This window comes from Tympanuchus pallidicinctus, unplaced genomic scaffold, assembly GCF_026119805.1.
Source record: "Tympanuchus pallidicinctus isolate F22 unplaced genomic scaffold, pur_lepc_1.0 scaffold3, whole genome shotgun sequence".
NCBI classification, from domain to species: domain Eukaryota; kingdom Metazoa; phylum Chordata; class Aves; order Galliformes; family Phasianidae; genus Tympanuchus; species Tympanuchus pallidicinctus.
Genome location: NW_026294747.1, coordinates 99287082 through 99308265, shown reverse-complemented (window position 1 = coordinate 99308265; position 21184 = coordinate 99287082). Strand labels below are relative to the sequence as shown.

The window sequence follows — 21184 nt, the reverse complement described above, 5'->3', positions numbered from 1 at the left end:
GCTCTTGTAAAATACATAACATAGGTTATGTATATAAGCAACAAACTTATCTTAACCATTTAGTAATTTTTGAAAAACAAACAAGAAAAGGGGCAACAAACGTATAAAGTCAAGTACTCCACTGATTTTATTTGTGAAACCAATGCATCAATCTAATTTGATGGCAGGGGCTAGTGAGATCTTTGAAATTCTACTCTTCTTGTGCTTCATCCTTGACAATAGTTGTTCCCAAATGTACGTACCGCCAGAGAGCAGTGCCACGAATAAGGGGTGATGGTGAAATGAGGAGCGGTGGGTGGCTGCTACATGGGCTGGGCCATGGGTGGGACATGACTGAGATAAAGGATGCTGAGAAACTGGTAACCTTGTACGAGTTGTATTTTCATCTGGAACTGTGTGTCGTGCATTGTGCTATCCTTCTTAGCTTGTATCTGTGTAAGTGAGAAAGTAGTTAATTGCAATTCACAGTTTTCGCAGGACACTTCAACTGATGCCACCTCATCTGATTACTACATCCTCCAAGTGGCTGTGAATACTTTATCTGTGAAACTCAGTGAAACAAGCCATGTAAAGAGCAAGTTACTTTTAGCAAGTTGCTGATTGTTGAAGTAATGTGAAACTTTCATAAATTTATCAGAGTTGATCGTTGAAACTGGTGGTAAAAACAAACAAGGACTATAGATGTTGTTATCCTGCTGAGCAAGAGCTCAATAGAGTCTTTGTTCTTATAGAGTACTTAATTGTAAACTGGGTCATGAAACTGTTGCCTTCTGATTTGAGAGAAGATGGGAAAACACCAGCTTTTTTAGGACTTGAACTGGTGTTTTGAGTGGTGAATGTTCACTTATTTATCTTTAAAAGTGCTCTTAAATATATGTGTCTAACTTCAGAATAACTTGTTTGGGGTTGCTGGAGAAGTTGGAAATACCTTCACACAAAGCATGCACTGTACATCTCTAGAGCTAAATCCAGAAGCTAGTGATTACAACAGAACAACGTGAGGGAATGACAACTGGGACTTCATTTGCTTTAGAAAATGTTTCAGTAGATGTTGAAAGTTCAAGGCACTTTCTCTGCTCTAATGGTGGTCTCTGGCTCACAGCTGATGCTAGTCAGTGGAAAAACATATTTTCACAAAGATACCTTTACCAGTGGCTGTTAGCTTGGTCCATTGGTCTTAGTTAAGTGTGGTGTCCTCTACCTTTGGAGTTCTTTACAGTGTTGTTCTGTGTGCTAAGTACAACTGTAGCAGTTGGACATCCCAGACTTGCTGCGTCAAGAGGATGTCTGTACTTGCTTATCTGTTACCTTCAGATCCCCCTTGATACTGAACATGTTATGAGACATCATATTGTTAAAATATAGGACTTAAGGACAGACATACAGTAGCACATCACGGTTTTGACTGGAATAGAATTAAATTTCTTCATAGAGACTAACGTGGTGCTGTGCTTTGGAGTTAAGGTGAAAGTAGTGTTGATAGCACGCCAGTGTTTTAGTTACTGAGCAGTGCTGTACAGAGGCAAGGGCATTTCAGTGAGGGGTCTTTTAAGGGGCACAAGGAGCTGGGAAGGGACAGATCTGGAACAACTGACCCAAACTGGCCAAAGGGATGTTCCATACCATGTGCTTAGTAAAAGCTAGGCTAAAGGAGGAAGAAGGAACATTCAGAATGACTGCGTTTGTCTTCCTGAGAAACAACTACCTGAGATGAGCCCTGCTTTCCTGGGAATGGCTGAACATCTGCCTGCCCATGGGAACCGAACAGATAAATTCTTTGTTATGATGTGCTTGCACATACAGCTTTGCTTTACCTAGTGAGCTGTTCTTATCTTAACCCACAAGTTCTTGCACTTCTACCTCCCTGACTCTCTCCCATCCCACCTGGGGAAGGCACGTGGCTCTGTGGTGCTGAGCTGCTGCCAGATAAACCACAGCACAGGAAAAACATATTCAGCTGAGTACTTTAGGGGGATAGCCAAAAAGATCTTTCACGGCCGTCTACTTTTAAGCATAGTTTTAAATTAAAATCTTTATTGCTTTCACTGATGAGTGCTGCCGCTGCTGCTATTATTAATGTTATTATATGCTCAGTCCCTCCCTGCTTTTCTTTTTGTATTTAAGTCTTCCATACCAGCATTCCTGGAAGAAGTACCTTTTTAAAAAACCTATTAACTTTAGAAGTGGTTCTGAAAACTTCTTGATTTTCCTTTGCTCCTATGCTTCTGCTTAGACATGCCAATGACTCTAGGGAATAGCTCAAAGGGTTTTGTGCAGAAAGCAGACATATCCTGTTAATGACTGTCCCACTGCTTAACTAGCCATAAACATAATTGCTAACCTGCTGTAATGCAAACACATCCTTCTGGCCCAGCAGGGCTGTCTGCAGTGTATGAGGAAGTTGCATGCTTTTCACATCAGAACAAGTTGTCAGTTATGCTGCAGAGAAGCATGTGAATGAGAATAAGGGATGAGTCTTAGGAGTTTTCTTGGCTGTGACTGGACTTAAAAGCAATCAAATGCATTTGGCTGATAACAGTCGAATTTACCCCTAGGTCACTTTCTGAGGAAAAATGTAACGAAATGGTCATGGGTGATTTTGAGTCTTTGGAGGACTAAGATACTAATTTAGATTTTAGTCAGGTCGAGCTGCAGCCCTGGGGAAAGATTACGCAGTGGCTGAAGCTTTTTTTTTTTAATTTATCTTTTGTCTGACAAAGCTTTCTCCAAGTAAATAATCCCTTCAACCTGTTCTTCAAAATATGTGATTGGTTGTTTTGTGCTTGTTAAACTGTAGTTGTAACTTGTGCTAATAAATGTGTGAGCTTGGAGAGGCATATTAAATACGTAGAGAGGAGCAATATTTGAAATGAAGTGCAGCACTGAAACAAGAACAAGTAGATGTGAACCACCTACAACTAAAATGAGAAGAATCAGAGCTGTGTTTTATCTCAGGAAGTGGTTTCGGCAGACATGTTCAGTTGCTGCTCAGAGTTCCTCATGTGTTTTGCCAGTTGACTGTTTTGAGTTGCTTCCTATCATCTGTACCAAAAGCAAGTGCTCTCTTGATAGAGGGAGTGCAATACTTTGGGTCAGTTGCTTCATCTACATCTGAATAATAATTAACAGTAAGGATCAAAATTCTCAGGCATCAGTAACTTGAAAGTGCAGCATCAAGTGATTAAATAGCCTTGGCTGAATTGGTTCATTGTGGGCTCCCAAAAGTGTAAGTTCAAAAGCAAGGGACAACAAAGTAATAGGGAAGCAGACATGGGTGCAGATGTTGGTGGGAGTCACAATATGCACCTATATGGTATCACTGCTTTTCCTCGATGTCAGTGAAGAAATTTGTATTGAGTATGGGTTTTGATTAATCTCAAGTAGGTATTTTTGCTCTGTGTTGTCTTGTCAGTATGCTTAACAGTTGCTGTTCATCAGGATCCCTGCTGGGTGCTTTTTTGTCTCACTTGTGTATTAACTTTTCTAGCAGATCAAATTCAGTCTACCGCTCATACTTTTTTTTTTTGGTAGTAAAACTTGGCCAGCCAGTTTTGTTCCTTAACTGGAAGACTGCTGTCTTTGGTAATGACATAAATTAATAGTCTATGACAAAACTATTTAATAATTTATGCAGTTGCATCACAATCCAGACTGTCTTAGTTAGTCTTTATCCTGCATTGCCTCAGGCTTTGACCTCACAAACTAAACTACGTTGTGCTTGGCTGGGATGGGAGAAGTCAAATTCAGTGCTACAGGAAATACTAGTGATGTGGTAGATGAGGTGACACCTCTGAGTGAATGTTTTCCCTGTGCTACAGACTGGTAAAGGTGGGATGTAAAACAGAGATTCTTTGTTAAATGTTCTATGCTACTCCTGGTAAAAGTGAAACTTGATTCAGAGCTCATCTAGTTCAACCCTTCCCCCCTGCCCCTGATAAAGCAGGTAACATGCTTAAATGGTTGAGTGCTCCCTATGCGTCCAATTTCTGTTTTAGTAGGATTGTTACACTCTTCCTTTGGTATTAAGCTGAACTTAAAGTGGTTGTGAAGCTTTACCTTCCAGAAATGGTAACTTGTTAACAATTGGCAACAGATCCATTTGCCAAAGCAGCAGTCTGTTTTGAGGTCTTTGCAAATCAAGGGGATTAAACTCATGTAAAAAATGTCAGCTTTTCATTTTTAACCTGACAGATTTATTTTTTTTATTTTTGGCTTTGAATATTTTCAGAGTATTTATTTATTAATTTTGGCTTGAATGTAAACATTTGCTACATGGCCAAGTGTACTCAACTTACTTCTTTTTTTCATAGGATTCAAGTGCCCTGTATGTTCAAAATTTGTATCTTCTGATGAAATGGATTTACATCTCGTGATGTGTTTGACAAAACCAAGGATAACCTACAATGGTAAGAAAGAAGTAAGCTGATCATTATTTCTTTATTTTAAACCATAGTGTAAATAATTTTTTTGTTAAGATACTCAAGTAACTAATATAATTAACTCAGAAATAGCATGGTTTTATCTGTAGTTAATTTTTTCAAAATAATTCTTTTGAATGTGTAAAATACATGAAATACATAAAATTATTCCTGGGTGTGTTTTATTCCATTCTTCATCACAAGGTCAGATATTGATCAATGTCCATTTAGTGTCCTTTCTAAAAAAAGTTGATGTATAAATAACCTACAGTGCTATGGACTCACTGACTTCCTTATTCCTTTGCTTTTATGACATCTTAATTGTACTTTGTCTTGGAATAAGTCTTGAAGGATGGTTTGGCCCATCTTGTTCTTTGTCTGGATAGCAATAAAGCATTGGGGACACTGGAACAAAACATTAACTGCAAAAATGATTTGAAATCATATAGTTGTGAAATCCATGTCAAAGTGCAGTATGCAGGTAAAGTAAATATAGATTTATTTATTTTTTATCCTGTTGTTGCAACATATATTTGAGGAGGTTTGCTTCATTTAGCAGAGAGTTATGTTTCTTTTTGATCTGGTGGTGGTGGTGGTTGTTTTCATTTAGATTTGGATCGAACAGTTTCCAAGATAGGTTTTTAGAGAACTATGTACAGAGAAATGTTGAACATAAGGGAGAAGCAGACGAGGCAGCCCAGTGAGGGAGGGACAAAGCACATAGGGTCAGTTTGAATGGAGCAGGAGGAGGCAGGCTGGCAGAGAGCAAGCTCTGGCTATAATCCAACTCATGAGATGCGCACAAATTACAAACTGACAGACTGAAATCCTTTGCCTCCACTGCTTCTTACACGTACATGCGAGCACATTCATCCAGTGAACATTTTTGTCCAAAGAAACAGCAATTGCGTAACAACCTCTTGATATTTCTGGTTGTGTTCCATTGTACCACAGTGGTGCCACATTCAGCCTGTTTTTTTCCTGCATTGTTTCTCCCAGCTGGCCCACAATTAATTGGAGCTCTTTGAGGCCATCTTGTTATCTTTGCGTAGTCCCCTCAGACAAAAAAGAAACAACAACCCATCTTTAAAATGAGCAGAAATAATCTGCAAAGTGACAAAAGTCAGTTGTGGACAGTATAGTATGAGGTATTATCTGAAACGTGATTTGTTAAATTAGGGCAGTCTCTTATAATAGGAAGTGGTGATATAAGCTTGAAAGGAGAAAACTACATACGTTGGTTTGAGAGACACTTAACTGGAATTATAGTTTCATTCTCATAAACCCTTACTAGAAGTGTGCATTGATCATTTAAATTACAGTTGGTTAGCTTCTGGACCTTCAGACTAAATCTTACAGTATAAAGTTACTTATTATACTGCAGTGTAAAGAAATTAATATGGCTTCAGAGTTGGGTATCACTCAGTAATTTGGGGCATAATTGGGATCCATTTGAAGAGAATAATGAAAGAAAATTAACTAGCAGATCGATAACTTGACCAAATGCTTCTGTGATTACAGGCCTAGAATTGTATATGAATACCTAAATGATTGCATTTTTTCCTGTATTTTTGCTGTTTGCCAGCATAAGGAGATCAGTGATGGATCTGTCTTTTTGCCATAAGCTATAGGAAGGGCATCTTGAATTTTGCTTGCAAGAAGAAAAAGTGTTGCTACTGACTTTTGATCTCTTTCCCAAAGGGGATCTTAATCTCTTTATGCTTTACTTTCTCATGGTTATTTTGGGCTCTTGCTGGATATACTCAATTAGACCCATGTAGGCATCATTTGTTTATGTTGGTCGCTGATGGTTTCCTGCTTCTGTCTAGAAGAGAAATGCTTACATTTCTTTTACTTGCTCTTCTCTCTTCATCTTGAATTGAAAGTAGCTGAAGGAAGCCTTAGGCTTTTGGGGGTTGGGAGATGTTTTAAAAATTGGGCAGTTGGATTAAACTGTGTGTATATCTAATTCTGTACTGGTTACATTTCCTCGTACTGTAAATGTATGAAGATGAGTTGTTCTTTCTAGGAAATGTCAGGGAGCAAATTGTGCATCTTGTGCGATTTTGAGACAGGTGTTCTTTTTAATGCAAGCCTAAGGCATGTCGTCTTCACCAGAAAATGTAATAAGACTGTTTAGTTGTGATTTGAAGCTAAAAAAAAAAAAAAGAAACAAGTCCTTACAGGCTATTTGTCATTGCTTTCTGAGCTACCTTTGTGTTCTGCTTCTGGCCGTAGGAAGAGCCAGTGAACAGCAGTTTGTGGCAGCTGGCTGATTTTTCATGTTTTCTGAAAGAGTGGTCACAGATTTGTCCTAGTTCTATGCTGGAAGTTGTTCTGATTTTCATATAAATAAATCAGTACATTTTATTGGCCTTCTTTTAAAATCATACGACTTCTCTCCAACAGAGATCTCATTGATTTCTCAGTTTGTCATGTACTGAGAACTCTTTTTTCTGTGGAACTTTGTTCCAAGTGTCTCTTAAACTACTTGTGGTGCTCAGACCAGTACATTGTTGTTCTGATACAAAAGCTGTTTACATGGGTGAATTGTAAAACATTGAAAACATTGTGATGGTTCATGTTAAAGCAAGGCTGTTTAAGACAGTCTTTAGCCATTAAGAATCCTCTTCGTAGTGTTGCTGAGCTTCTGAGAAGACCAAATAGGTCCTGTGCACTGGCTAGCCACAGGTTGCTAGAAGCCACTTTTATGGAGAAAGTGGATTACTGGCTGGTTGACCTGTGCCTTTTGTCGAGTTCTTTTGCTCTGTGTGTTTGAGGGGGAGGGGGGGGGATTCTGTTGAAAACAACTGCTAACATCATACACAGCCATACCTCTTCTCTTCAACTTCTCCAGGCACGTCTTCTCTTTCTTGTCTGCAATGGTGAGTGACATGCAGGGCTCACTTAGAGGCAACTCTCAGAGGTGCTGCTCATGGAGAGCCCTCTTGGCCTGGCAGAGCTGTTTGCTTAAGTAACACTCAGTGCTTTGGAACCAACTTGCCTTGACCTCTGTGCATCAATTGCATCAATTCCAGCTGCTGAGAGGCAGGTGATTAGACTTAACCTGGTGAAGTGTATGTTTTGAATGCAATTGTAGCTTGGTGTATTTACAGTATGGGTACACTCTTTCATTGCAAGACATTTAAAAATGAGAAGACCCAAGCGAGAGGGCTGCTGGTGGCTTAAAGCAAACTAATGTTAGCTCTCCTGCAACTAACGCTGCTGAATCCTTTTGAACAAACCTTGCAGCTGGTTCTGTCTGAAGTAATTCTGTTTGTCTTTCTGAAATGCCTTTGTTTGGTTCTCAGGACACTTTGTAAGACTTTATTATTATTAAAGGGCCTCCCTGCCAGCAGGGACTAGCAGGCTGGCAGCCTGCCAGCTGGGGAAGCCAGTGACCCCGGGAGCTAGGAGAGCCAGTCAGCTCCCTGCCTCCTTGGCTGCTCGGCCAGCCGGCCTCTCCTCTCTCAAAAGTTTTCATTGAATTAGCACATTCCTGTGGAATATTTTGGGTTTCATCGAGTCAGCACTTTGCATCGGAACGTTGTTCTACTGGAAACTTTCTCAGCGGGCCTCCTTAGAGCCGTGTGCTCAGGGTAGAGCTGCTTGGCATCAGCGCTGCTTTCTCTTGGGCTGCTCTGTGTTTAATTCAAATATGGCAGTGGGTCTGATTAGCAGCCAGTGTATTTACTGAGCTTTTTGTTCAGGAGAAAAACGTGTGCTAGACTGATTTTAGGGAATGTTAAGACATCCGTTGCACAAGCTCCTGGAGGATTTTTCATGACCCAAGGTAACTGCTTTGCAATTTTTCTTTTAGGTTAGCAGGGCTTTCTTATGAAGGGTGTAAATACAGCTAACTCTAAAACAGTTTAAAAGAGGAATGATAATACTGTTTGATGTTTGAGGCCTGCATGTGAGTGAGCTTTGTAATCCTGAATTGGCATCTGGCAGAGCAGTGACCTTGTTACAGAAGTTATCAACGTCTATGTAACGACTTTAGCATATGCGTTATGATCGATGAGAGATTGGCATAAATCATCCAAAGGACTAAATACAAGTATTTTTTCCAAATATTCTTTGGGAATTAGACTTCTTTTTTTCCTATCACAAGTTGTATTGGTTTTGGTTTTGTGGCTGTTTCAAAAGCTTTGGTTTTGAACTTACTCAGCTGATACTGCTCAGTAGAAGGGAAGAGAAAGATTGCACCTTAACTTAGCATTTGAATCACCGAGATCTGTGATTCTGGTAGTTCTGTCTCTGCAATGATGTCTTTTCCTTGGTTACATCTGTGCTGAAAAAAAGGAGGGTATTTTACCCAGCGGCTCTGTCTCCTGATGCTCTGAAAACATCAGTGAGAAGAAAATAAGAATTACCAACTTCAAGTTCATGTCCCTGCCAGGATTCTCAGGGTATGAGACCATACCCTAAGAGACCTTGCAAAAGGGCATGGTGCCAGTCTGCCTGGAAAAGCTTAAGCCATCCTCCTTGTCCTCATCCTTTAATAGGACTAGACTTTCAGCAGAGCAGTACAGAATAATACCAAGGCAAAGCAGTTCTTTCATTCCAAGATTTGAAATTCTCCTTAGAACTTTTCAGTTCTTCCATTCTGGAGTTGAGAAATATCCTTGGCCTAGAGTTTCTAGCTTCTTATTTTGCCCTAGGAGATCCTGCACTCTGTCCTTGGGGTTGTGTTGTGACAGGCAAAGAGCGCACTCTGCACAGTAGGACACGAACAGACACTTAGCCTGTGTCTGCAGTTAAAATAGTGCCTTTTACTTCTGTTCTGATCATGTGTACTCATTAAAACCCTCTTGATTATGTAGGAGCCTCATTCAGTTTCCCTAATGCTTTACGACTGTTTTCTAATGCATTTCTTTAAAATACTTAGAACTATTAAACATCTGCTGAATTTCAGGATTTTTTTGTAGTTTAATGACAGAAGAACACTGTAATAGTAAAATTAAACTTTCATCTCAAACACAGCTGTTATTCTGTGAATGGGTGTAACATCAGCTCGTCTTGCAAATGTTACAATTTCAAGAAAAACTTGTTTTTGAAGATCTTGATCAAAGTACATTGATTACTTTGTGCTTCCTCTGTTTGGGAATTGCTTACCTTTTCAGCAAGGAGGAAACTTCCACTGTTTTTCACCTTTGTAGGCCTTGGATTAGCTATGAAGAAAAGTAAGGTCACATTCAAGTTGCAGTGTGTATCTACCTGCTAAAGGAGGTGGGACCTGCTTCTGTGATCCCATTTCAGTCTCAGTGGGAGAATTGGGTCAGTCTTTGATAGTATGGAATTGGAGCATTTTCAGAGCTGCCATCTCTAGCATTTCTTCCAGACCCAAAAACTCTTAACTCTTTGCCACAAGGAAAGAAAGGTAAATTGTGTATTTTTAACAGTGTGGCAATGAAGAAAGCTCCCAAAAGTGGAACGCAGTGCAACTGTGAGGGAAGTGCTTCACGTATCTGGAACAGCAGTTCTCAGAACTGCAGGCTACTCCATTTATCTTGCTAAGATACAATCTTGGAGGCTTAGTGGGGATGGTTTAAATATCAGCGTTGCTCATTAGCTTACTCTTCATGTAAGAAAAAAAGGAAGCATAGTTTTGTAAAGTAACTGTCGCTGGTACAGTTTGGGAATGCTTAGTAGATTACAGTAAATTTTCTTGACTGTAATGAATTCAAGTCGACACACTTGGATCCTACAGAGGAATGTACAACTTCAGGACATCAGACATTGCATCCATTCATCCTTCTACTTTTCTCCAATTTGTCTTGAATGCTACTGGCTGTTTTTAATGAGCCTTTGGGGAGAAGGGTATTTGTTGGGTGATTCTGTGCATATTTGCCTTTGAGCCAGCTGTAAATCTGGACAGTGCTTCCTGTGATGGAGCCATCACAAATCACTCTTGGTCAACATAATGTCACCTCATATTTCAGCTCTTGAGAGTGAGATGACAAGTGTTTCTCAGTAGTTTGAAGTTGCCTTTATATAAGCGCATACATATGCCATGGGAATATTTTCAGTGCAGCACTGAATAAGTGCAGTAAAGCTTTTGACAACTATAGAAAAGCCCATTTCTGAAAATGGGATCATTCATGCTCTGAATAGTTCAAGTTGTTTCTTTTCCTTACAAACTACTCCTAATTTCAGATACTGCTGTTGTCTTGCTTTGGTACTGACAGTGCTGCTGAAGTCAAGTGACAGTTCATGTCCCAGAAAATTATAGATACACCTGTGAACCAGTGCTGCAAAGAACAGCTGCATGTGAAGAAAGGAGTGATTCAGATCAGGTTAGAAGAGGACTTGATATATTCTACTGTATGTCATTGTGCTTCTGGTGTTATACAATGGCAGTGCAGTGCTGCACGCAGCAGAAAGCTAAGGAGCAGTTCTGTTAGCTCAATAGCAAATGCTCACTGTGCTGTGACTGTGCAGCATGTGATCCAGGCAGATAGGAGCTACCTTCTATGTCTTACACTTAATCAGTCTTCAGCTTTGAGAGGTCATTTGGAGGATGTCATAAATCGTGTCTGCAAGTGCTGCAGTCTTGTGACTGCTGGGAATTTAGCTTCAGGGAAAATAATGTTCCTTGTTTTGAATGGTAATTGTGCAGTTTGTAAATCTGATATCTCTAAATCCTTGTATTTTACTCTTTTTTTTTTTTTTCTTTAATTGCTCTGCAGAAACAATACTCTTGAAAGTATACATCTTTTCCTCACCATAGAGAATAACTTTCATTGACTGGATGTTGAAATATAAGTACTCAAAATCCTAAGCTCTTAAAAATAAATGCCAAACTGCATCTTAAGGAGTGATCTGTGTAGGAATCCCCTGTATTTTCTTTCTCAGATTCCTTACTGTTTTGCAGGAGCTAGAACTGATTATTCAGGTTTTTTGTTGTTTTTTTTTTTCCCCTAAAGACATACAAAGCAATGAGCAGCACTCCCTCTTGCTCAGAAATGGCCCCAAGGGCAGATCAATTGAAAATAGAGCCTGAAATACCATTTGTAAGGGTTTCTGTTTGATTTTCCCTTTAGATTAAAATCTTGCTTTAAAACTTGCTACCCTGTGATCATTTAAATTGTCTTGTACTTTTGACTTACAGACAACACATCAATGATAAAAGTCAGTACAATTTCTTGGGGGGGGGGGAGAAGGGGTGAGGGTGTCTGGTGGTAGAGTAAGTCTAACACTTCCAAAACAAGCTGCATGAAAACTCTAGTTGTCACAGAGTGCTCTCAAGTCTGAGTTGGAGATGATCACGGCTTACATGGGAGAAAAATTTAGTAGCTTTTTAAGTATTTGTAGTGAAATGCAGTGATTCTAGACCAGCTTGTAAATTCTCTACTGACAGTGGTTACATTGACTGTACACTGACATAGCTGCCAAGAAGTAGACTAGCCTACCTAGGATAGTAGGCTACTGTACATATCCCTGGAGGAACCTCCTTGCACTCTAAAGTTTGTATAACTTTGTCTCACGTGGCCACAGATTTGTGCAGCTGCAGAAATAAGCCCAATTCTACCACACAGCTGAAACAGGAAAAACTTCATTGATAATAGACTCAGGTAGCTTTTATAGATAACGTTAGATAGTAGGTTCATGTAACTAAGTAATAACTTAGTATCTGATGATAATTTGTTAGCCTATAGGCAATGTTTGCTTGTTTGGCGGAGGGAAGAGGGGGTAAGGAATTGTTTGGTTGATGTTTTTATTTATTTTTTTCTTCCAGTTCCAAATGAGTCTGTTTTGATCTATGCCTCTATTAGCTAATATACCTTGTTGTCGTAATGGCACCTAGTAGCTTTGATAGCCTGTCTATTTAAGAACAATGAGAGAAAGAAAACCTTTAAAATGGTGGTAGATAACTGTCTTTTGGGGTCATCTTTCTTTATTTATTTATTTATTTATTTATTTATTTTTTTATTTGACTCCTGTGTTAATCAGGTTGTATTGCTGAATACTATTATTGCTAGGAAATGAGTGATCCTTGTGAGCTTGTGGGATGACCCTGGAGTTAGAGTTCTCCAGCTTACTGTATTGTATTATATTGTAGTATTACATTGTAGGATATTCACCACTGGAATAGAGAAAGCTGTCTAGGGGAAATGGAGAGGTCTATAGGTTGCTGCCTCTTGCAAGGCGTGGTGCTTTGGTGTCTGCTCAGTGCAGATGGAGATGAATCCACTTCCCTCTGCTGCTGTTCTTGTGGAGGTGGATCTAACTCTGAGGGCAAGTAGGTCACTCTTGGGGAGATCAGTGTCACTGGGCTACACATGTCTGCTCCTCCTAGAAGGTGCCACTTCTTGATGGGAGGAGGAGGATGCATCCTCCCTCATTTGAAGAACCTCCTCAACATGTCCCACACAAGGATAAGCTAACACTCTAGAAGTAGCCCTCCTTTGTCCGGGTAATTTTAACCTCAGCTACTCAGTGACTGATGTTCCAGCCAGAGTCCCCCTGTTTATAGTGTTCAGAACAGAAGGTGGCTTGTGACACCATGGCAGCATGATTTAATAGTGCCCCATGGTGACAAAAAAACAGCTGTGTAGAGGGTGAGATGCTCATGGCCTGAAAGTTTTGCTAGTTTTGAAGAAAGAGGAAGAGTGGGAATACTGAGGGCCCCTTTCCTGGGGTAGCATCCCATGCCATTTTGCTTGCAAGAGAGAATAGCTTTCTCTTGGTCACAGGGATCAGCAGGGGCTCTGGTCTCTTCTTCATCCCATGCCTGGGGTCTCTTTGATGAGATGGTAGCAAGTGTATTCCAGGAGGATTGAGGGTTCTCCATTCCCAACCCAGCTGCCACTGACGGTCTCTAATAGTTTTACGTCCTTCTTACGTTGTGGTGTTCAAACCTGCATGCAGTGCTCACAGTGAGGCTTCACCAGTGCAGAGCAGTAGGGCAATCCCTTCCTTTGCCTGGCTGGCAGTGCTGGGCCTGATGCACAACCCTGGGTACGATTGGCCCTTTTGGCTAACAAAGCTGCCAAGAAAGAGTGGAAGGGGGGAAAACAATAAGCAGAGATTTAAGAGATTTTTCTAGCAAGCTGCAACACAGGCAACTGCTTCCCTTGACTAGCTAGTAATACTGTGCCTGATGCACCCATCTGTGCTTGCTGGAATAAATCATAACACTGAATGAAGGGTTAGTGTATAGTAGAAAAATTGAAATGACTCTGAAAACTCTGACTCAGTTTTCGTTATCAGAAATTTTTGTATTCAGGCATGCTTGGGGATCCATCTTTGTAGAATAACAGATCTAATTTAAAGTAGGAATAGCTTGTAGAAGCAGTCTGGCTGCTGTGAACAGGAAGGGAAGACAAATTAAAAATTATACAGGACATGATACAATTACTGCATGTGTACATTGACACCAAACGTGCAATTTTTGCTTGGAGAAAAGAGATCTGGATTGTTCTGGGAAGGGTGCCCTGTTGGCCTAGCACCTGGCACTAGCAGTAACAAGCCAGAATTTGTACCCACTAAGTTTTGGCACCAGATTCTTCATTTTATGGTACTCATCATATCTGCTGTAAGAATAGCACCTTAGTCAGACACACCTGTTTTTTTTCTCCCCTTTAGTAGTTTTGCTCTTTGTCTCATGGCTTCAGCCTTGATGGCATCTTCGTTATTGCTCTCTGTGTGTTCATTTTACACCAGATCAAAGCAAACTCTGTTCCAAGCTTGTAAAGAAATGAGTCAATTATTTGGCCACTGTTAAGAAGACTTGGGAAAACTCAATGTACTCAGGGTACCTGTAGGGAAGAGTGGAAAGGGCCTGAAAAAGAGTCAAAAACACTGAAGCATATCATACAGTCAACTTAAAATAAAAAAAAAAAGAAAAGAAAAAAGGTTGTATTAAAGTAACCAGCAGTGTCTGGAGTAGAAGGATGGCTAACTGTAGCTGGCCTTTGTTTCCTCTCTCCTTATGCTCCTTGAGGACACTGATTCCCATATTGTTTTCTTCCATACAGGTTTCTAATCTACCTGCTTTCACTACATTGTGGTAGATAAGAATTCTCATAAGTAACTTTCATTAAGCCAGCAGGTCCCCATCAACACTCTCATTTTCTTACAGACCATTACTAGAATAAAACTTCCTAATTGCTTGGTAATGATTTTCATTTTTCTTTTGTCTTCTAACCATGGTTTCAGTGACAATTAATGCTTGGAACCCTGCTTTTTGAAAGAATTCTCTTCTGTGATCATTTTGGTCTCCTTTCGTGTTGCAAAAATAAGCTTAAAGTCATTTAAGCTTCCGAAGAAAAGAGGGATTTCTAAGCTTGGTGGGAATCCTTTTGTACAGTCACAGCAACGTTGTGTATTTGCCAGATCTCTGTCAGTTCAGACCTTTACTTCATGTTGATCACAGTCAGTCATATTCTGTTATGTATTTCACCACATCTGCACTCTGTTTCCCTCTCCTAGTCTTTGGGAATGTTGTTGGTAATGCCATCCATGCTTGACTGGCAAAATGAATCGCTTTAATAGAATGGAGCATAGTAGTTGAGTCTTCATTCTGACCATAAAGCTCTTTGCAGGTAACAGTCTCTGCAAGGTCAGAGAAACTAGCCCTCCTGACTAGTAGTATCTTTTCCTTGTTCTGTCAGATTTCCAAGTGATTTGCTGCAGTAAGATGCTTCTGGAGATAACTGCTGTGAGTTTTATGACTGGTTGTTTCTTGTGATTTCTTTTTTTTGGTTAGTTTTGTTTTTTTTTGTTCTTACTAACTTTGCTAAGTAAGTTGTATTTGCTGCACAAGGCAAACTACACTTCAAAATTCTCTTGTATTACTTCTTGCTCTGGGAGAAACCACATGGTTCAGCCGTTTTCGGTCTCTGGATTGTGAACCAAGGTTCTCATTGGACCTTAATTTTGTATCTGTCATAGCAGTTTCTTACTGCTTGTATAAATAGTTGTGTAAACAGCCTCTAAATGTTTTGATTTATTTTTCAAAGATAAGAAGCATTGTGTAGCCTCCCCCAAAAAAGATCTGCACGTATGGATTCTGCAGCCATAGTTCGTTCTTGTTCACGTCTGTAAGTTGAATCCATCCAACCTAACTCCCAACTCTGTAAGCAGCAATCCCAGCTGCTGCAGACTCTTTGTCTGTCAGCAATACATGCTGGTTGCCTCTGGCCGCTTACTCAAGCACTCCTTCTTTTGTAGCATGTTTGTGGTACAAGATCCTTTGATGGTAAACTCAGCCTCCAGAAGTGTAAATCATTCTTTCGCAATGGAGCAAGGAGAAGGAGGTATTCCCCCAGTGATAGAGTGATAGTTCCTTACAGGTTTTCTTTCTTTTTTTTTTTTACTAAGGACTCTATATTTTGCTGCCATTGCATTTCTTGAGGGTTTGCTAGTTTTTATTTAACTCCTGACATTCAAGACTAATGCTTGGGAGATTGTGATATTGATTAAAAAAAAAAAGAAATAAGAAATAAGGAAAGAAAAAAAAAACCAGCTTATTTTTATTCCGTGAGCTGCAATAATACAGTGTTTGTTTCAGTTGTTTGAGACTGGTAGGTGCTTGGGTACACCATTCATGATGGGGTTGGACTGCAGGGTGCTACTTCGGTCCTTCAGCATTCAAGGCTTTATCATGTGGTCCCCTACAGAATGGAAAATATTTACAAGTATTTTTATCTCCCAGGGATAGTTTCTGAATGGAAGGGAAAAGCCTTGAAACAAACACATCATCCCAAGGAAGACTGCTCGAGAAGTTAACCCTTGAGCCACTCAAACTGTAACTGCACCAATTAAGCTGGAATGGGGACAGTATAGAGTGGATAGATCTAGAATCTCTTTACGTCATGCTCTGGAATGAAATGTTTCTGGTTCTATTGCAAAGAGATGCTCATATCTAGACAAGAATTTGGAAGTGTTCTTAGAAATGTGGTGAATAGAACTTGTCATTAGAAGTCTTTGCCAGAGGAGAAAGTTGTTTAACCATCCTGGAATGATTTAATGTTCAAGGGCATTTGAATTGCAAGCAGACTGATTAAATAGAAGTTGGAAAGACTGCATTTTCAAGCATATCTCTCAGATTCAATCAGATAATTGTCTGCTAAGCAAATCTTAAATCACATTGGAAATACATAGTCACTGTGGCAATTAATCTAAAAGACAGGCGCACAAGGCATTTCCAAATGGAGTGTCCAACTGGGCTAATGAAACCTAACTTGGGTGAGTACTTATTTTACCACAGTACTCCATAGGAGATGCTTGAATATGGTTTGAGAAAGTTGGTAAGCTGATCAGTTTAACATAGGATTGACTGGATGTGGATGTTGCTGTTTGGAGCTGAGCAGCTTTGTTTTCCAGGCTACTTAGCCGTTTATCAAAGCCTGGCTCTGCATTGTGAGTCCTTGGATGTAAACGTGAGAATGTTAATTGGATGTTGTGTAATGGCCATATTATTTGTGACTTGAAAGTTTTTTGCCATATTGTATCTTCTATTGAGACAGCATATCTTGAAGTTGGAGGTAGATTTACGTTGTGGCCACTGAGGTAAACTTCTGTACCAAAGAGCTGCTTCCCTGAGTGTGCACAAACACCTTTCCTCTCTGTTATTTAATACACCTAATGTGAATTGTGTCAAGGTACCTAGAATTATACAGACTTTTTGGGAAGCAGGATGAATAGAGCATACATCTATTAGATTTTTATTGTTGTTCATTGAGAAGTAAATACTTTTCACTATCGCACACACCTGATCCTTACCTGATTGAACAGGAAGCATTTAGTTATTTCTTGGGATTGGCTTCTGAAAGCTGAAAGTGTTGCAGAAAAATCTGAATGTGATTCCTAAAATGTTGGGTTTAGCTGAGAAGCAGTGGAACTTCTCCAGCTACCTCCCTGTAGCTCAGTGAGGTGTTTGTGATAGGAACATTGCAAATTAGCCCTTACTCTGTTGCAAATATTTTTCTTGTGACTTTCACTTTCCTCCTTTTTGTGTATGTATGTGTGCTGCCTCAGTACAGTATTTGTATTGTAGGAGAGGGGAGGCCCAACGTGTTTGTTCAGGAAGTCTTTCACGATGCATAGCTTTTTGTGTATAGTTAACTTAGTCTTGGACCCATACTGAGAAGCTGAGAGATAAAGGGCAAACAGTGGTAGCTTTTGGACTTAACGTAGGAAATTGTAACAAGCTGCCATGTTGCTAGCAGTGAAGAGAGAGATGCCAAACATCTCCCTGCTCCCAAATCCACCAAACATGTTGTTGGTACTCGAGGTAATATCACATTTTCTGTAGCTGTCTTTAGAGAGGTTATTTTTTGTGTGCATTGTAGTACAGAAGGTGTTTCCAAATTGGCAAGTAGTGCAGTGGTATTTGAGGTTGTGTTTGTTGGAAATGGATGGAAAGTGGCAATGTTTATGTAGTTCAGTAGCGCGGGGATATTATTATTATTATTTAGTGGAATAAGAAGCAGCTTAATTCAAGTTATTCAGAAAAGCTGGATTCTGAATTTCCATGTGCTACTCTTTGTAGTGCTGGTGAATCCTGGAAATGACTCAGCTGAGGCTCTAGGAGAGGCACTGATCTTCAAAAATCATGCCTTTTCCTCTGAGCTACAGGGAGTTGTTTGCATTAGATGTGTAAGGAACCCAGCATTTCTTCTGAAGACGTGTTTCTTGCTGAAGGCAATGCGGACTGTACCTTATGGCTGCAAAGAGCAGGCTTCATAGGTGAGCCAAGCCAACAGCTTCAGCTGTGCCTCACTAAATGTGCTGGTGGACCCTGTAGCTTGGAAAGCTGGGAGAGGCAAAATCAGCATCTTCTGCAGTGGCAACTGCATGATCATCGAGGGCCTGCTGAGCTGTACGAATCAGCTGTTCTTCTGCCTCAGTTTTTGGCCAGCAGAAGGGGACTGATCTGGTCATCCAAGAACGATCCCTAGTGCAGAATGCTGAATCAGGGCTGTTCCTCTTGTCCCACCGCAGTATCGAAGTACAGGGAGCAAGTCAAAGAAACATCTGGCTTTAACAGTGCTGGGGATGGACTAGGAGAGAAGGCTTTTGTTTGCAGCCAATATGAAGTTGCAAAGAGTTCCTGAGCTGCCTCAAAGAAACATGCCCTGCATAAAGAAAAAGCAGGGTAAAGTATTTTGGGCAAAACAAGTGAAAAACATTGATTCCAGTCACCTAAAGCTTGATGTATACCTTTATAAAAAATAAATATTTAGTACTTAACTAAGTAATCAGTAATGAAAATGAATGAATATATAACACACACATGGTAACGTGTACTACTTAATTTGATCAGTGTTTTTCAACTTAAGGCCCTTGTTTTGCCAGTTTTCATGCTGATAAGTTACTGTTCAGAAGGTGTATTTCAAAAAGTTTTAGTGATATTCATGGTAGAATGCACTTCAGTGTCTTCTTCACTGGTGAGCTAGCTGCAGTGGCAACTTCCATGGAAATTTCAGTTTGTAAGTCTTAGAAAAAAAGTCTGTATTTGAAAGTCACATGGGATTAAATGGAAGATCTTTCTGATTTGTGTTGCTCAGGATGCCTAGAGAGCAATGAAATACTGCAGCTCTAAGGTGATAGTTATCCAAATGCAGCCTTTGTGATTTGCTACATTATTTCCTGAGTCTCCGTATTTGAAAACAATAGCAGGAACACAGATTGTAATGACTTCATGCATAGGGTATGTATTGTATGCACTTTCACAGTCCTCAGTTTATAGGCAGGCTGTTTCTTCACAGGCATTACCTGTAACTTTAACCATGGCTGAGTTGGCAGCTGATAGTTATTGTATATATTTCTAAAAAGTTCCAGAAAATGTATTAAATCAAGTTGATATGCGACACTGCCAGGCTGATTGCATTTTATTTCGTTACCACTTATCTTGCTACAAATGCACAAATGAAATACAGTTTATTTTTCAGTAGAGACTGAAGCAGGATTCTAGGAGGAAAAAAGCTACGGACGTCCAGAAGTTAAAATATTAGTAGTGTTAAGCAGGGATAAAGGAGGAAAAGTATTTGTGCAGACGCAGGAGGAAAATACTCTGCTCTTCTGCCAGAGTTCATCTTTACACCAGTCTTCAGCCAGTAGGTGCTTGTTGCAATGGCTGGAAGGTGGAGGAGTGCTTACCTTCTGTTTGGTGCAAGGCAGGTGGATGTGGGCGTGTGGTGAGTGTCTGTATGTGTTTGCACGTGTGGGCGAAATGGAAAAGTGTGGCCTCTGCTTATTTCCGCTTCCCACTTCCATTGAGGTAATGCACTGATAAGAACGTTATAAATACAGTATTGTTGAAATCTCAGTAGTGGTTTTTTCTTTTTTTCCCTTATGTTACATCCTCTCTTCTTTGCTTTTGGTGAGCAGTACCAAATTGTGCTTGGGCATTTATAACAGTTAGGTATTAAGTTTCTTCAGTACTTATCTTTCCTCTTGCATGAGAGCCTGTTAGCCTTCACGGGGTAATGGAAGAAGTGCAAAGTGCTAACTGTGTCGTTTCAGAGGAATGAAAGTATTGAATCCTGCTAACAGAATCTTTTCTGTGTTCCCAAGGCCACATTCTGCAATCGTATCAGCCTTCACAGCAACTGCTCATGGCATGGCTGGGCCAAGTATGGCCTGCACTGACCTTTGCATTCCAGGGGGAAAGCCCTGGCTGAAGGCAGGGACTGGGGCTTGGTTGGTAGGACTGGTATTGGCTAGAAGGAGAGCAACAGCACCTGGGGAGAGAGATTATGGGAGCCCTGGAGGAGACAAGGAGAGTCTCAGACACACCAGGGCTGGTGGGAGATAAAGATGTTTAAACTGGCATCTCGCCCTGCTGTTAGCTAAAAGCTGCAAAGTCGTGTTAAAACACTCAGCAGGAGTTCTGAGCCGTGTGTTGTGAAGTCTGTGTGTGGAACATGTGACAAGCAGATCGTGTACAGTAGGGACTAATGTGAAAGCAGTTCGCAGAAAGGTTTTCTTATATTTTACTGAACAGCATTTTAATTTTTGTCATCAAGGCTTGACTAAATGCTTCCTTCTTGATTGTGCTGGGGAAGGGAGCCTGGGAATTAATCCACTGAAGGAACCTCAGTGCCATTTTGTTTTGGGTACCAGTTGCTAATCTGATTAAAAATAACTTTGGGAACTTGACTTTTATTAAGTGTGTGTATGATATATGCTTGCAGCATTAATGGCCCTTCTTCCAGTGACCCAGCTGTGGGAAGAGTGGATCTGCTGGTAGGACTTTTGGCTGAGTATTTGTGCAAACAGGTGTTCTAAGATAGAGCCTGAGAGTGTCAGGTGGAGATTCATATCTCTGTTGTAACAGGACTGGGCTGTCTCTACAGTCTTTGTCTCCTGGTGCCAGATATTAAAATATGTCCTCATACAGTATAATAGTCAAGGAAGGATTTATTAAGAGGGTGCTCTTCTGGGCAGGTTGGGATTCTCTAACAACAGATGAATTTTTAAGAGCTTTTGCATTGTCTTAGATGGCTTTCCTTCTTCAGTTCTTGAATCCGTATGTCTTGTAATACTTACAAAAACCGAAGCAATTTCTTAAAGTGATGCCTACAAATAATATTACCATTTGTGAAATACATTTTTGTTTTAGTTTTCTTCACTGTAGTGTGTGTACTGTTGATTAGTTCCTTAGAGATATTTCACATATCCCCATGAAGATGCCCCTGAAGGCACGTGGCATCACGCAGTATTTTCAAGCATAACCAATGAAGATTAGCGTGCAATGAGTACTCTTCTAGAAATCCAAGCACCTGTAAGGTACATTGCTACAATTCCTAGAG

General features: G+C 40.2%; 2 protein-coding genes across 3 annotated transcripts in view; one reads left to right on the top strand and one right to left on the bottom strand.

Moving 5' to 3' along the window:
* The window catches only part of ZNRF2 (zinc and ring finger 2), a 55506-nt gene that overhangs the window by 25244 nt on the left and 9078 nt on the right, over nt 1-21184 (top strand). For both annotated transcript variants that reach the window (XR_008209578.1, XM_052695939.1), the window contains exon 2: nt 4311-4406. Coding sequence is in view for 1 of the 2 variants with exons in the window: in XM_052695939.1 (XP_052551899.1) it covers nt 4311-4406 (96 nt within the window). In the remaining variant the exon portion in view is untranslated. The remainder of the gene's footprint in view (nt 1-4310; nt 4407-21184) is intronic.
* The window catches only part of NOD1 (nucleotide binding oligomerization domain containing 1), a 41511-nt gene continuing 38525 nt past the window's right edge, over nt 18199-21184 (bottom strand). The window contains exon 13 of the transcript XR_008209568.1: nt 18199-18505. The gene's annotated coding sequence lies outside the window, so the exon portion shown is untranslated. The remainder of the gene's footprint in view (nt 18506-21184) is intronic.